Source organism: Macaca nemestrina, chromosome 11 (genome assembly GCF_043159975.1).
Source record: "Macaca nemestrina isolate mMacNem1 chromosome 11, mMacNem.hap1, whole genome shotgun sequence".
Classification (NCBI taxonomy): domain Eukaryota; kingdom Metazoa; phylum Chordata; class Mammalia; order Primates; family Cercopithecidae; genus Macaca; species Macaca nemestrina.
The window spans coordinates 129296316-129312810 of NC_092135.1; the positions used below are offsets into that span (position 1 = coordinate 129296316).

Here is a 16495-nt window from a genome sequence, read left to right on the forward strand (position 1 = left end):
TGGTTCAATGTATTGCTATGAACTCATGGAATATACACAGCAGAGCCAACCTAGAGACTGCCTGGAGGAAGCTTCAGATCTAAGCAGCTTTGCCTGTTGTGACAAAAGTATCCTTTGTACTCCCACCAGAACACACCGAATAAGTTAAATAGACTGAGATTGATTCAGAGATTTTCCCACCTTAATATTTGCATTATGCATTACACAACTGTTCAGGATTTGAAGAAAGTCTTAAATTGTAACTAAGGGATTATAGCAGTTTAATAATTTTTAAACTGTATCAAACCATACCTATTTGTTCCATATCACTCCTAGTCACAGGGATGATACAATTCAGAAACCAACCCAGATCCCTGACAACTTGAGCTACTGGTAAGAAGCTAGCTACTTCTGTATTTACTATAAGAAAATGAACCACCTCCCCCATTGCTGAGGCCACTTTTAGTTGATATGACATTGTGAAATAAGAAAAATATATAATTAGGCCAGGCACAGTGGCTCATGCCTGTAATCCTAGCACTTTGAGAGGCTGAGGCGGGTGGATCACCTGAAGTCAGGAGTTCGAGACCAGCCTGGCCAACATAGTGAAACCCTGTCTCTACTAAAAATACAAAAACTAGGTGGGCGTGGTGGCGAGGGCCTGTAATCCCAGCTACTTGGGAGGCTAAGGCAGGAGAATCATTTGAACCCAAGAGGCAGAGGTTGCAGTGAGCTGAGATTGCACCACTGCACTCCAGCCTGGATGACAAGAGCAAAACTCCATCTAAAAAAAAAAAAAAGAAAAGAAAAATATATAATTGGTCTCTGCCCCTGGTTCCCGGCACAGAGCTCCTAAAATTCTTGTCATTTCCTGAGTGATAGGGGCACTAGGTGGATCTTTTTGTTCTATTTGGTCTTTGTCCCTTGCTCCTGATGAGGGATCCTAATCCTTGGAATGTCATGGGTGATGGGAACATCTAGTATTCTAATGAGATGACTCTTGGTGGGCTGGTCACCAGAAAAACCAAGCCATGGTTAGAAGCTTGGAACTTTCAGCCCCATCCCCATCTTCTGGGATAGGAAGAAAGGCCAGAGATTGAGTTAATAATCGATTGTGCCTGCCATGCGCAGTGCCTCACGACTGTAATCCCAACACTTTGGGAGGCCGAGGCAGGCGGATCACCTGAGATCGGAAGTTCGAGACCAGCCTGACCAACATAGAGAAACCCTGTCTCTACTAAAAATACAAAATCAGCTGGGCATGGTGGTGCATGCCTGTAATCCCAGCCACTTGGGAGGCTGAGGCAGGAGAACCGTTTGAATCCTGGAGGCGGAGGTTGCAGTGAGCCGAGATCGCACCATTGCGCTCCAGCCTGGGCAACAAGATCGAAACTCCGTTTCAATAATAATAATAATAATAATAACAACAACAACAACAACAACAGATTGTGCCTGTGTTATGAAACCTCTGTAAAAATCCCTGAACTACAGCGTTTGAAGAGCTTCTAGACTGCTGAACCATGGAGGTAACTGGAGAGGGCATGGAAGTTCTGCGCCCCCATCCTTTGCCCTGGGTACTGCCTCATCTGGCTGTTTATCTGTATCCTTTGTCACATTCTTTATAATGAGCCAGTACATGTGTTTCCTTCTATAAGCCATCCTAGTAAATTAATGGAACCCTCATTTATAGCCATTTGGCTAGAAGTATAGATGACAACTGCTACTTTTGACTGGCATCTGAGGTAGGGGACAGTCTTGTGGGACTGAGCCTTTGACCTATGGGATCTGATTCTAACTCCAGTCATTAGCTAGTATCAGAATTGAATTGTAGGACAATCAGTTAGTGTCTGCTGGATAGTTGCTTAGTGTGTAGGGAAAAACCTCCGTACATCTGCTGTCAGAAGCGTTGTGTCACACCTGTAATCCCAGCACTTTGGGAGGCCAAAGCAGGAGGATCGCTTGAGCCTAGGTGTTCGAGACAAGCCTGGGCAACAAAGTGGGACCCCATCTCTAAAAAAAAAAAAAATTAAAAAAATAAAAAAGCTGAGCATAGTAGTGCGTGCTTGTAGTCCCAGCAGCTAGTTGGGAGGCTGAGGCAGGAGGATCACTTGAGCCCGGAAGGTCGAGGCTGCAGCAAGCTATGACTGTGCCACTTCACTCTAGCCCGGGCAACAGAACTAGACTCTGTCTCAAAAAAAAAAAAAAAAAAAAAAAAAAGTGTTGAGTGTGAGAAGAGTAAAAACAGTCAGTTTGGTTTTTCCTATCTCAGACATAGAAATTATGTTTATATTAGTTTATATTCGTCTGGCCTCTTTTGGTTGCAAGTGACAGAAAGCCAACTTGAACAAGTTTATTTATTAAATTTTTTTTTTATACAGACGGATTTTTTTTTTTTTTTGTACAGATGGATGTTGCTGTGTTGTCTAGGCTGGTCTGAAACTCCCAACCTCAAGCAATTCTCCCACCTTGGCCTCCCAAAGTGCTGGGATTATAGACATGAGCCACCATGCAGGTCCAAACCAGTCGAAATTAAAAAGACAGTTGAAGTTGGATGCAGTAATATGTGTAATCCCAGCACTTTGAGAGGCTGAGGCAGGCAGATGGCTTGAGCTCAGGAGTTTGAGATCAGCCTGGGCAACATGGTAAAACTCTGTCTCTACAAAAAGTACAAAAATTAGCTAGGCATGGTGGCACATGCCTGTAATCCCAGCTATGAGGAAGGCTGAGGTGGGAGGATTGTTTCAGCCCAGGAAGCAGAGGTTGCAGCAAGCTGAGATTGCACCACTGCACTCCAGCCTGGGTGACAGAGTAAGACCCTGTCTTAAAAAAAGAAAAAATAAAAAAGACAGTTGATTGGAAGGATGCTGGAGGAGCTATAAGAACAAGTGCAGCTCCAGAGAACTCAGATCCTGGGACCAGGGATTTGATGCCCCCAGCACTTTCTTTGCATTTCTCTAGGTAATGGCTTCACCTTCTTAGTCTTTCCCATGTAGTGAAGGCTGTAGGCTGCCCTGGAGTCTCATTTTACAATAACCTGACCACACTTCAACAGCAAAATCCCAGGGAAGGGCTGTCATTGGCTTTGCTTGGCTCATATGCCCATCCTGGACCCATCACTGAGGCCAGAGGGATGGGGTAAGATTGGTCCAGTCTGGACCATCTGCCCATCCTGTGGTCAGGGATGGCGTGAGTGGAGTATGTTACCAGAAGGGAGAGGGGAGGTAGACAGACAAAGACAATAGCCACCACAATGACCATAATCCTAGCAGTCAGGCAAATGCACTCAGGAGGGAAAGCAAAGCAGGAGGGGTGTTCACAGCGGCTCAGAGCCCAGGGTCCAGAGACACAGAGACCTGGGTTTAGTCCTGGTCTCAGCGGTGTAAACTTGAGGAGTTTCTTAATCCCCTATGCCTCATGTTGTTTATCTTGCCAAAGACAAAACAGACAGCTGTAATCTCAGCTAATCAACCATGAGACAAAGAGTGAGAAGCTGAAAGGTCTGTACTTGGCCTTGCCAGCAGGCTCGGGCAGAAAGGAAAAGGTCTGCATTTGTCCTTGTCACAGGTAAACAAGGGAGTCATCCGTGCATCATACAGGAGGCATGAGAAAGAGAGGACAGTGAGTCGGATGAAGTCATATGTAGAAGGGTAGTTCTTTCTGGTAAGCTACTTCCCAGAACACAAAAGTGTGGAGGATTTTAGAAAACAAAAGGTTTGAGGGTGGGTGGGTGAGATTTCTTAATATGGCTATTTTCTAAGAGCACAGGGCTCATGTTAATAACAACATTGTCAATCAGTAAAATGCTGAAAATATTATTCATCTCATAGATGTGGTGTGAGAATTAAAAACTTTTTTTTTTTTTTTTTTTGAGACAGAGTCTCACTCTGTTGCCCAGGCTGGAGTGCAGTGGCTTGATCTCAGCTCACTGCAACCTCCACCTTCCAGGTTCAACCGATTCTCCTGCCTCAGCTTCCCGAGTGGCTGGGACTATAGTCACTGCCACCATGCCCAGCTAATTTTTGTATTTTTAGTAGAGATGGGGGGGTTCACCGTGTTTGCTAGACTGGTCTCAAACTCCTGACCTCAGGTGATCCACCTACCTTGGCCTCCCAAGTGCTGGGATTACAAGTGTGAGCCACAGCGCCCGGCCTGGTGTGAGAATTAAATAAAACAATCCATATGATTCACTTAGCACAATGCTGGGCACACATACAGGCTGCACGTTTTGCAAACAAAAATACAGAACAATATAACATCCTACATGCACAATAAAATGAAGCAGTATTTGGGATCTACTTACACTAAAATATCTGAAATTTACATTTAACTGTGTGTCCTGTATTTTGTCTGGCAACTCCTGGCATACAGTTGTGTTGACGATAAATATTATGGCCATGGATTGAAGATTTATTTTCAATCCATATTACCTGGACAGAAGGTAGGGCTCTCTTCTACTAAATACAGCTTTTTTTTTCTCTTTTGGAAGACAATCCACTGGCAAGGCTGGGGACTGGGGAGGTGGTGGCCACAGCCCATCTTAGGGCTTCTTCAAAGGCGAGCTGACCTACCTTCTCCGTGCCCCATTCCCTGTCTCTGGCCCTGGTAGCCTCCTCCTTCTTGGAAGCATGGAGGTGGAAACACTGAGGTGGCAACGGGAGATTCCCACAGAACCTCAACGCCTGGAGGGGAGGGCTTTTCCATCCATGGCCACCTCCTCCTCCTCACCCTCCAGCACTAAGTTGGGCGACTAGCAAGTGCTCATTCAGTACTGATTAACTTCAGTTCAAAAGCATCAGGTGCAAAGAGAGGGAAGACGGGTGCTCCTAATTTATTTTTAGAAGCCCACATGTCACATGGAAAACAAAAAGTTTCTCTGAAATCCCTGGAAACTGCTGCAAGGGGCGGGACCCTGGTGCCCGGAGCTTCAATGCATATCTTGGGCGTCACTTTTGGTTCTAAGGTGGCCCCAGGTCCCTCCGGTAAGATGGGAATAACCACGCCTGACTCTTCCCACGGACACCACACGGTCCTGGTTTGTGTTCTCTACGCGACCACGAGCTCCTTGAGGCAAGGGGTTGAGCCTGCTCCGGCTCATCCCCAGAGCCGGCACAGTGACTGGCGTAACGAAGGGGAAATGAACGAATGAATGAACGAACGAACAAAAGTGGAGTGGTGGAGGGGACCGCACGAGACGCGCACACCCCGCGCGTGAACGGCGGACACTGCTGCGCCGTGGACCCTCACTTCCGCCGCCAGGACGTTTCGGGGTCTCCCACCTTCCCTCCCAGGCTGCTCTGCGCCGGCAGCGCTCCGCGCGATTGGCTGCGCCGCCCCACGTGATGCCGGGGTGGCGGCAGCGGTTGCCCGGGTGACGGCTGCCGAGGTGGCGGCCAGGCTGGGTGAGCGCGAGTGTCCGCGGCCGAGCAGCAGGTAAGCGCGTCCCCGGATGCAGCCAGGTCACCCTCAGCCCGCCGTCCTGGTGCTGGGAGGAGCAGCGGTGGGGTTGGAGGGCCGAGGCTCTGCGGACCTCTTGTTCCGAGAAAAACCGCGACGCGCCCGCTCCGCCGCCGCCGGATGCTACCACTTCTCGCCTGAGGTCCAGGGATCTTTCTCCGGTGAGGGCCGAGGCGGCCTCCTGGACATCCCAAGCAAGGACGGGCGCAGCTGCTTCCCGCAAGTACTCTCTGATCTTTGCTGCAGCAGTAGTCCCTGATCTTTGCTGCAGCGGGCCAAACTTGGAGGGGGACCCCCAACCCGTCCAGCTGGTGGTGGCGGTGCCAGCGGGTTACCCGGGGTTTAGATCTCCCTCATAATCTCCATCTGCTAGCCCCGTTTCTCAGGCACCCAGGTGAAGTCCAGATTTCACCTAATCTAAGGAAAAACAGGATGCGTGCTATGCAGGTTCGGCTTCCATACAAATCCCGTAATCCCACCCGTTTGTAGGCCCTAAATCTTTATTATGTAGGAATTCAAAAGCTGCCACTGCAGTCCCCAAGTGTGACTGGAAAAGTTTTTCTTAGTTTCTGCATGGAGGAGAGCAGTGGTTCTCAAACTTGAGAGTGTATAAAAGTCACCCAGGGAGCTTGTTTAAAAGGCAGATTTCTGGGCATGGTGCCTGCCATGGTGTTCAGTAAGACCAGGGTGGAGGCAGGGATTTTCATTTGCACAAGGGTGCCAACTGATTCTTATTTAGGTGGTCCAGACTTTGGGGAAATACTGTGTAGTGGTTCCTATCAGCCACTTAGTCACTTACTGTGGCTGTTGGGAGTGTGTCAGACTTCCTGAGCCTCAAATTGGCTCATCTGGAATGGGAAAATACAAACTACATTCACCTCTCAGGTTTACTATGAAGATTAAATGTAAAGCATTTTGCACATTGCCTGGCATACAATATACCCTCAATAAATGATACCTATTATGATATGAAAGTTTAGAGAAAATTCTGTAATTTCTTTTTCTTTTTTTTTGAGATGGAGTCTTTCTCTGTCGCTCAGGTTGGAGTGGAGTGGCGCAATCTCGGCTCACTGCAACCTCCACCTCCTGGGTTCAAGCGATTCTCTTGCCTCTGCCTCCCTAGTAGCTGGGATTACAGGTGCACACGCCACCACGCCTGGCTAATTTTTGTGTTTTTAGTAGAGATGGGGTTTTACCATGCTGATCAGGCTGGTCTTGAACTCCTGACCTCAGGTGATCCGCCTGCCTCGGCCTCCCAAAGTGTTGGGATTACAGGTGTGAGCCACTACGCCCAGCCAATTCTGTAATTTCTAAGAATGTCAGAGTAGTAGGATACCCAGCAGCACTCACGTTCAATGACAGTTGATCACAGCAGATGCTATTTAAATGGCTTACGGAGGACTACTCTAAGGAGGTGATGTTTATTAGGCACAGTGGTTAACCAGGTGAAGAGAGGGAAAAGTGTTCTAGGCGGAGAGAGTAATATGTGCAAAGGCCTTGAGGTTGGAAGGAGCTCAAATTCTCACAAACTCACTTTTCCTGTTCCAGGGCCTTTAAAATGCCATCCCCTCAGCTCAGGCTTCATTTATTCATCATATGCCTTGAGTACCTTTCTTGCTTACGAGGCACTCTGTTAGGTTCTGGGGATACGAAATTTAAATACAGCTCCCTGTCTTTGTGAACAGGTTATAAGAAGTGCCAGGCACAGTGGCTCATGCCCATAATCCCAACACTTTGGGAGGGCGAATCACCTGAGGTCAGGAGTTCAAGACCAGCCTGGCCAACATGGTGAAACCCCATCACTACTAAAGTAATACAAAAATTAGGCCAGGTGTGCTGACTCACACCTGTAATCCCAGCACTTTGGGAGGCTGAGGCGGGTGGATCACCTGAGGTCAGGAGTTCGAGACCAGCCTGGCCAATGTGGTGAACCCCTGTCTCTACTAAAAATACAAAAATTAGCTGGGCATTGGTGGCGGGCACCTGTAATCCCATATACTCAGGAAGCTGAGGCAGGAGACTCACTTGAACCTGGAAGGCAGAGGTTGCAGTGAGCCGAGATTGCGCCTTTGTACTCCAGCCTGGGCGACAAAAGTAAAACTCCGTCTCAACAACAACAACAAAAAATTAGCTGGGCGTCATGGCGCATGCCTGTAACCCCAGCTACTTGGGAGGCTGAGGTGGGAGAATCACTTGAACCTGGGAGGTGGAGGTTGCGGTGAGCTGAGATCCTGCCACTGCACTCCAGCCTGGGCAACAGAGCTAAACTCTGTCTCAAAAAAATAAAATAAAATAAAATAAAAATATAAAAAAATTCTTGGTAGGGAAAGAAGGGAGGGGTTGTTCATGGAAGACTTCTTGAAGGGGGTTAAGTCTGACTTTGCTTGGAATCATGAGTCATGTTTACCTGGGGTTCAGAACATACATCAACCACAGGCTTAGGATCCTGGAAGAGATTGTTGCGTGGGGAAATGGCCAGGAGTTTGCTGTTGGCAGGGTCCAAACTGGGATTGGTGGAAGGGAGCAAGGAGCAGGAGAAGGTAGGGGGAAGGTGGATGGATTTGAGGCATAAGTCCAGAGAAAGGCTGGAGAGGTGGGTGTCCTCCAACAGCAACTGCCTTCTTCTGTCCCCCTTTGCATCTGGCAGGGCTGGTGTGGTGCATGGGGAGGTGTCCTGCCTGCTCCTCATTGCTGCTTCCAGATCACTGCCCACTCCTTCACAAACCCCACTCCTTTGAAGCACATGGCAGACACTGTACCCTTTGCCAGCCCTCCCCGAGGCAGCCACTTCCCAGGGCAAGTCTCTCCAGTTCCCTCGGAGCCTCTAGCACCCGGCTGGCTGCCTGTCCCTTCATCTCTTTTACTTCACTTTTGGGGGTTTCCACATCCTGGCCCCTCCAGTTCTTCATCCTCCTTACTTGCAGGCATCTCTTTCCTCCATCCTCCTCATCCACCCACTCTCTTGGTTGAGAGCTTTTTTTTTTTTTTTTTTTGAGACGGAGTCTGGCTCTGTCACCCAGGCTGGAGTGCAGTGGCGCGATCTCGGCTCACTGCAAGCTCCGCCTCCCGGGTTTACACCATTCTCCTGTCTCAGCCTCCCGAGTAGCTGGGACTACAGGCGCCCGCCACCTCGCCCAGCTAGTTTTTTGTATTTTTTAGTAGAGACGGGGTTTCACCGTGTTAGCCAGGATGGTCTCGATCTCCTGACCTCGTGATCCGCCCGTCTCGGCCTCCCAAAGTGCTGGGATTACAGGCTTGAGCCACCGCGCCTGGCCGAGAGCTTTTTAGTACTAGTCACCTTCAAAGTCTTGCCTTCAGGCATCTGTCCCACTGTCTGCCCACTGCTTTCCATCTTTCCTGCTCACTGGAATGTGGCTCCTTCCGCAGGTCTCGGACCCCACCGCTTCCTCTGCCCTGCAGCTGCCTTATGTGTGTTCCCCTCCCCCATTCGTAACCTGATTAGTTCCAGTGTCCCATCATGGTTGTACTGTTTCCCCTTTCCTCTCTCTTCTAGAAGAACCTCTCGTATTGGTTAACCAAACTCAGATAGCTGAAAGTGCCTGGAGAAGAGCTGCAAAACTGTGCAGACTGATTCTATTTTAGATTCCAGTCCAGAGATCTTAAATGGACTCTACTACCAGCAACCCTGCCATGTTGCGTAGTTACTTTGGCTCCCACCCTCGCTTCTTTTCAAACTGTCACCTTGCTTCTTACTTGCAGCTGATGACCTTGTTTCTTTCTTTCCTTTTTTTTTGGGATGGAGTCTCGCTCTGTTGCCCAGGCTGCAGTGCAATGGCGTGATCTCGGCTCACTGCAACCTCCGCTTCCCGGGTTCAAGTGATTCTCCTGCCTCAGCTTCTAGAGTAGCTGGGATTACAAGCGCCTGCCACCATGCCCGGCTAATTTTTGTATTTTTAGTAGAGATGGGGTTTCACCATGCTGCCCAGGGTGGTCTCAAACTCCCAACCTCAGGCGATCCACCTGCCTTGGCCTCCCAAAGTGCTGGGATTACAGGTGTGAGCCACCACACCTTATTTCTTGTTTTGCTTCCTTTTTTTGTTTTTTTGAGACAGGGTCTTACTTTGTCACCTAGGCTGGAGTGCCGTGGCACCATCCCAGCTCACTACAGCCTCGACCTCCCTGGTTCAAGTGATCCTCCTGCCTCAGCCACCCCAGTAGCTGGGATTACAGACAGGCATGCACCACCGCGCCTGGCTAATGTTTGTATTTCTGTAGAGATGAGGTTTCGCCACATTGCCCAGGCTGGTCTCGAGCTCATGAGCGCAGGTGATCTGCCTGTCTTGGTATCCCAAAGTGCTAGGATTACAGGTGTGAGCCACTGCACCCAGCCTATTTCATTTCTAATCACTAAATCTGTGTCTTTGCTCAGCACCCATATTCTCTGCTATCCCTCTGAATGCCGTTCCTGCTTCTCCCTTAAACTCCAGGCTCATGTATCTGTAAGAATTAAAGAAAGAGGAGAGAAACATGAAGGGTGACTCGACAGTCAACAGGTTTGTTTCTTGGGTACCTGCCAAACTTCACCCTCTTACAATGGGCCTCAGTATAACAGTGGGCCCTAATAAGGACATTCTGTTCCCTTCAGGTCTACTAAGGGAAGCTAAAAGCAGACTTGGCGGGGTACGCCTCCAGCTGCAGAAAGATGTATGGGAACAGACATACAACTCTCCCTCCCAGATAAGCACACCAAAGAGACAGAAGCAGTCCAAGCCTCTGATAAACTCTCCCACCCTGAATCCTTAAAAACTCTTAGTCTGTAAGAGAGTGTGGCTCTGACCTAACTCGGTTGGAAGTCCCTCCCAGGTTTGAAATAAACCTGTTGACTGTCGAGTGACCCTTCGTGTTTCTCTCCTCTCTCCTCTTTCTTTAGTTCTTATAATACCCCCTGACCATTTCGGAACCTCCACTGGAATGTCTAACCGGCAGCTCAGACTTACAGCCAAAACGGCTCTTGGTTTGACCTCAAAGCAGTCCTTCCCCATGTTTTCGTTGACTCATGAAATGACATACTATTCGGCCAGCTGCTCAGATCCCAGGGTTCTTCCTTCCCTTCTTCCTCTCATGTCCCACAACCAGCCCGTCTGCAGACTGTGCCTCTTCTGCCTTTTCCATCTGGACTCACAACACTCATGGCCCCTTTTGCTTATCCGAATGACGCTCATGGCTGGCATGGGCTGAGCGGTACTCATCTCCCTCTTCCCACTCCCCTCCAGTCTTCTCTGCAGAACAGGCAACATGCATATTAAAAAATGGACATCAGCAGCCGGGCGTGGTGGCTCACCCCTGTAATCCCAGCACTTTTGGGAGGCAGAGGAGGGAGAATTGAGCCCAGGAGTTCAAGACCAGCCTGGGCAATGGTGAAACCCTGTCTCTGAAAAAACCAAGGCTGGGCACGGTGGCTCACGCCTGTAATCCCAGCACTTTGGGAGGCTGAGGCAGGTAGATCACATGAGGTCAGGAGTTCGAGACTAGCCTGGCCAACATGGTGAAACCCCATCTCTACTAAAAATACAAAAATTAACCAGGCATGGTGGTGGGCGCCTGTAATCTCAGCTACTCGGGAGGCTGAGGCAGGAGAATTGCTAGAACCCGGGAGGCGGAGGTTGCAGTGAGCCGAGATTGTGCCATTGCACTCCAGCCCAGGTGACAACAGTGAGTCTCTGTCTCAAAAACAAAAACAAAAACAAAAACTCACCAAAAACCAAACAAACAAAAAAACCAGAAAACAAATTACTGGGGCATAGCAGCACACTCTGTAGGCGCAGCTACCTGGGAGGCTGACGTGGGAAGATTGCTTGAGCCCAGGAGTTTGAGGATGCGGTGAGCTATGATCATGTCACTGCACTCTAGCCTGGGCAACAGAGGGAAACTCTGTCTCAGGAAAAAACAAACAAACAAACAAAACAGGTGGTGTCAGTCCCCTCCTCCATATTCTCTCTGAGCCTCCTGTTACTCTCAGCCTAATGTCCAAGCCACTTACCAGCTCTGCAAGGCCCACCTGACCTGGCCCCGGCCCCCCATTGCCTGCTGCTCTCTGCCTTACCTCTAGCTACATCCCAATACCCCAAGACTGCAGAGGTCTGCGGCCTGAGGCCTGTGACCTAGCAAAGCCCTCTTCCCCAGATCCAAGCGCTCAATCTTTGCTAAAATGTCACATTCCCAGTGAGGCCGTCAACCACTCTATCTAAAATAACCCCGTACCCGTCTCCTTCAGGTTCTGTCCCTTTCCTTGCACTGTTTTCTTCATGTCTGGAATTAATTTCCACTCTGTCCGTGTTTTTGAGTCCGTACTGTGTGCCAGGCACTGGTCTAGGCACTGGGGATGCCAGGGGAACACCTGTCAGGTGCTGTTGAGAAGAATCAAGCAGCAGAAAGGGCTGAGAAGTGATGGGCCGACCTCTTAGAAAGGGTGGTCAGGGCAAGACTGAGGAGGTGACAGTTAAGCAGAGACCTGAATGAGACGTGAGTATCTTAAGGAAGGGCAGTGAGCCAGAGTTCACGAGGGCAGGCGTGGGCTTTGGGTGTTCAGTGGGTGTACACAGGGAGCACACAGTGGCCATTGTGGCTCAGGTTTACAGAACAAATGGGAGTGTGTCAGAGGCCACGTTGTCTAGGGCTTTGGGAGTTGGGCCCAAGGAGTCTCGCCTTCATCTGGAGGGTGGTAGAACCACAGGAGGGTCCCAAGCAGGAGGAGAATGCTCATTGTTAAAAGTGTAGAAATTGGATTGGAGTGGAGAGAGAGGAGATGGGGAGGCACTGCCAGAAAAATGTAAGGTTACAGACTCAGAAGAGATCTGACTGGGTGTGGTGGCTCATGCCTGTAATCCCAGCACTTTAGGAGGCCAAGGCTGGAGGATTGCATTACCCAGGAGTTTGGCAGCTTAGTAAGACCCTGTCTCTCCTACAAAAAAAAAAAATATATATTACCTGGGTATGGTGGCTTGCACCTATAGTCCTAGCCACTGGGGAGGCTGAGGAGGGAGGATCACTTTAGCCCGGGAGTTTTAGCTTGCAATGAGCTATGATCGAACCATTGCACTCCAGCCTGGGCAACGGAGTGAGATCCTATCTCAAAAAAAAAAAAAAAATTGGAAGAGTTCTGAAACATTCTGAATTTTATAGATGAAAAAAGGCTCTGCATTTCAGTGATTTGCCCCAGATCGGGTGCCAGTGAATGGCATGGTGAGCATTAGAGTCCAGACTTTTTAATTCCTCTGGGGTTACAGGCAACTGCTTTGGGCTGAGCCTGGGGTGTGGGCCGTGGGGAATGACTGCTTTGGGTACACCTCGAGGGAGGGCTGGTAGAAAGAGTAGGAAGAGTTTCTTTTGACTTTAGCCATTGTATTTCCTAGTGCTGCTGAACAAATGACCATAAACTGAGTGGTGTAAAGCAAAAAAGATTTATTATCTTCTAGTTCTGGAGGTCAGAAGTCTGAAATGGCTCTCACTGAGCTAAAGCCAAGGTGTTTGTGGGGATTGATCATTTCTGGATGCTCTGGGAGGATCTGTTCCTTGCCTTATGCAGCTTCTAGAGGCTACCTACCCTCCTTGGTTTATGCCCCTTTCACCCCTTTAAAGCCTGCAGTGGCTGTTGTCTTTCTCACATCTCATCATCCTGACACTGACGCTCTTGCCTCCGTCTGCCCCCCTCCCTCTGCTGTGACTGCCTTGGGCTCACCTGGGTAATCCAGGATCATCCCCCAATTTAAAGGTCAGCTGATGAGCAACCTTAATTCCATCTGCGCCTTAATTCCCCCTTGCCGTGTAACCTCACGTATTCACAGGTTCTGGGGATTGGGGCATGGATGTCTTTGGGGCCATTATTCTGCTCACCACAACCACCTTTTTGTGGTTTCACAGGTGGTTGAAATGAAAGCTCTTATATTTTTGCCTTCTAGAGATTTTTGCTGTGAGAATTAATTACCAGTAACAGTTCAATATGGGGGACATTCTGGCTCATGAATCTGAATTACTTGGACTAGTGAGAGAGGTAGGTATATTACACAAAACAGAGGTCACAGAGAAACATCTAGAAAACTTGTGTTTTAAAATGCAACCAACTGTTTAGTGCCTTGTAGTATTTCTTCTATTGTTATGTTGGAGCTATTTTTGTATTATATAACATTCCATGCATTTACATTTTGTTTTTATAACTAAACAGATCTTAAAGTCACTTAAAAAGTCCCTTGAAAGAAAATTATAAAAACAATACATGTCCATGGTAAAAGATTCAAGCACTACAGAAATATAAAAAAGAAATTTCCCTCCCAGACTTCTTTCTATGAATAGTAAAAATATGTTCATATGCCTGTAGTTTGTTTTGCAGAATGGGATGATACATTGTTCTGTAGCTTGCTTTTTATCTGCCAACAATAATATAGCATGAACATCTGCCTATGATCTGCCCTAGACATTTGAATGCCATAGAGTGTTTCATTGAGTAGATGCATCATAATTTTTTTAACTCATTGTCTGGTAATGGCCTAGGTTTCCTACACTAAAAGCTTTGACAAGTAGGGCCCAGGCCTTAAACTTTCTGGTGCTAAAGAAATGGTTGGTGCTTGCTGCTGCTTAACTGGGTGAGTAACCATCTGTAGGTTGCGAGAGCCATGGGTCTGGAGCAAGAATGAGGCACCCACCATGCAAATGCAGAGTTGGAATTTGGTGGTGTGATGGTGAATATATATATATTTTTAAATTTACGTTAAAATTCTTTTTTAGAGACAAGGTCTTGTTCTGTCACCTATGCTGGAGTGCAGTGGTGTGATCATGGTTCACTGTAGCCTTGAACTCCTGGGCTCAAGCAGTCTGCCTGCCTCAGCCTCCCGGGTAGCTGAGACTACAGGCGTGCATGACCATGCTCAGCTAGGTTTTATTTTAATTTTTGTAGAGATAGGATCTCATTCTGTTGTCCAAGCTGGTCTTGAACTCTTGGCTTCAAGCAATCCTCCTGCCTCAGCCTCCCAAAGTTCTGGGATTGCAGACATGAGCCACTGCACCCTACCTGTATAACACATTTTCTTTTAAAAATTTATTTATCTGAGATGGGGTCTCGCTTTGTTGCCCAGGCTGGTCTCAAAGTCCTGGGCTCAAGCAATCCTACCTCGGCCTCCCAAAGTTTTGGGATTACAGGCATGAGCCATGCCATCTGGCCTATAGCACTTTTTCTTTTCTTTTCTTTTTTTTTTTTGAGACAGAGTCTCACTCTGTTGCCCAGGCTGGAGTACAGTGGCGTGATCTCGGCCCACTGCAACCTCTGCCTCCTGGGTTCAAGTGATTCTCCTGCCTCAGCCTCCCAAGCAGCTGGGATTACAGGCCCCCGCCACCACATCCAGCTAATTTTTGTGTTTTTATTAGAGACGGGGTTTCACCATATTGGTCAGGCTGGTCTCGAACTTCTGACCTTGTGATCTGCCCACCTCGGCCTCCCAAAGTGCTGGGATTACAGGCGTGAGCCACCGCACCTGACACCACTTTTTCTTTATCCATTCATCTATTGATAGACACCTAGATCATTTCCATATCTTGGCTATTATGAATAATGCTGCAATGAGCATGCAGATACAGATGTCTCTTTGAAATACTGATTTTATTTCCTTTCTGTCTATACCCAGAAATGGAATTGCTGGATCATCTGGTAGTTCTGTTTTTGTTTGTTTGTGTGTTTTGAGATGGAGTCTTACTCTGTCACCAGGCTGGAGTGCAGTGGTGTGATCTCAGCTCACTGCAAGCTCTGCCTCCCGGGTTCAGGTAGTTCTCCTGCCTCAGCCTCCTGAGTAGCTGGGACTACAGGCACCCGCCACTGCTCCCGGCTAATTTTTGTATTTTTAGTAGAGATGGGGTTTCACCATGTTGGTCAGGCTGATCTCGAACTCCTGACCTTGTGATCTGCCCACCTCAGCCTCCCAAAGTGCTGGGATTATAGGCGTGGGCCACTGCTCCCGGCCAGTAGTTCTATTTTTATTTTTTTGAGGAACCTCCATACTGTTTTCTATAATAGCTGTACCAATTTACAATCTCACCAATAGTACGCAAGTGTTTCCTTTTCTCCACATCATTGCCAACACTTTTTATCTTTTATCTTTTTTGTAATAGCCATTCTGATGGGTGTGAGGGAATTATGTCTGTGTGGTTTTGATTTGCATTTCTCTGATTGTTAGTGATGTTAAGCACCTTTTCAGGTATCTGCTGGTCCTTTTAATGTCTTCTTTGGATAAATATCTATTCAGATCCTTTGGCTGTTTTTAAATTAGATTATTTGTTTGTTTTGCTGTTTAATTGAATTATTTATTTTTTATAGTATTTAGATTTTGCTGAATTTGAAGACACCTTGAAAACATTTTCAAAAGAATGCAAAATAAAAGGAAAACCATTGTGTAAAACAGTAGGTGGATCTTTCAGAGACTCCAAATCATTGACAATTCAGGTAACATTTTGCTTATTTTTCATCCCTGTAGATAATTCAAGATGCTCCCAGCTTGTGGAAAATGCTGCCATTGGATAGTGCTGGAATAGTTTCTGAGCACCTGCTCAGAGTTACTTTAGATTGCACAAGTGTTTATAGATGAACTAATAATGTCATTTTAAATCTCTGTACCCTCCCTAGGAAATGTGTAGCCATATAAGATCTTTCACAAACATTTCTTGGGAAGAAGGAAAAGAAGAAACATGCAATGTTTAGGAACTGAGACAATTGTAGCCTTCCTCCTGAGGAGTTTCAGGTTATTAATTCTAGGCGCTGGGGATCCAACAGTGAACAAACGAAATCCAGCCCCTGCCAGTACAGCATTTGCATTCTAGCTTGGGGAGGTTGGAGGGAACAGGGAGCAAGAGTGAGACTGACGAGGTGGGTCTATGAAAGGAAGTCTGAGCAACTCTGTGAATACCAGTGGGCTGCAGGGGAGATTATACAGACCTCAACTCTCAGGGTTAGAAGGGAACTTAAAAATCCTTGGCTGGGCATGGTGGCTAACTCCTGTAATCCCAGCGCTTTGGGAGACCGAGGCAGGAGGATCGCATAAGCCCAGGAGTTCAAGACCAG

The 16495-nt window shown here is 47.8% G+C and overlaps 1 protein-coding gene across 24 annotated transcripts in view; it reads left to right on the plus strand.

Annotated features, from left to right (window-relative positions):
* The first annotated feature begins 5321 nt into the window (after positions 1 to 5321).
* The window catches only part of LOC105473938 (armadillo repeat containing 9), a 183919-nt gene continuing 172745 nt past the window's right edge, over positions 5322 to 16495 (plus strand). For 20 of the 24 annotated variants that reach the window (XR_003016277.2, XR_011610113.1, XR_982588.2 and 17 more), the window contains exons 1-3: positions 5322 to 5409; positions 13353 to 13444; positions 15755 to 15880. Coding sequence is in view for 15 of the 24 variants with exons in the window: in XM_071073523.1 (XP_070929624.1) it covers positions 13394 to 13444; positions 15755 to 15880 (177 nt within the window). In the remaining 9 variants the exon portion in view is untranslated. Of the gene's footprint in view, positions 5410 to 5443; positions 5595 to 11084; positions 12224 to 13352; positions 13445 to 15752; positions 15881 to 16495 lie in introns of those variants that run through there. The other 4 variants (XM_011728157.3, XM_011728158.3, XM_011728169.2 and 1 more) reach the window with 4 other exon arrangements.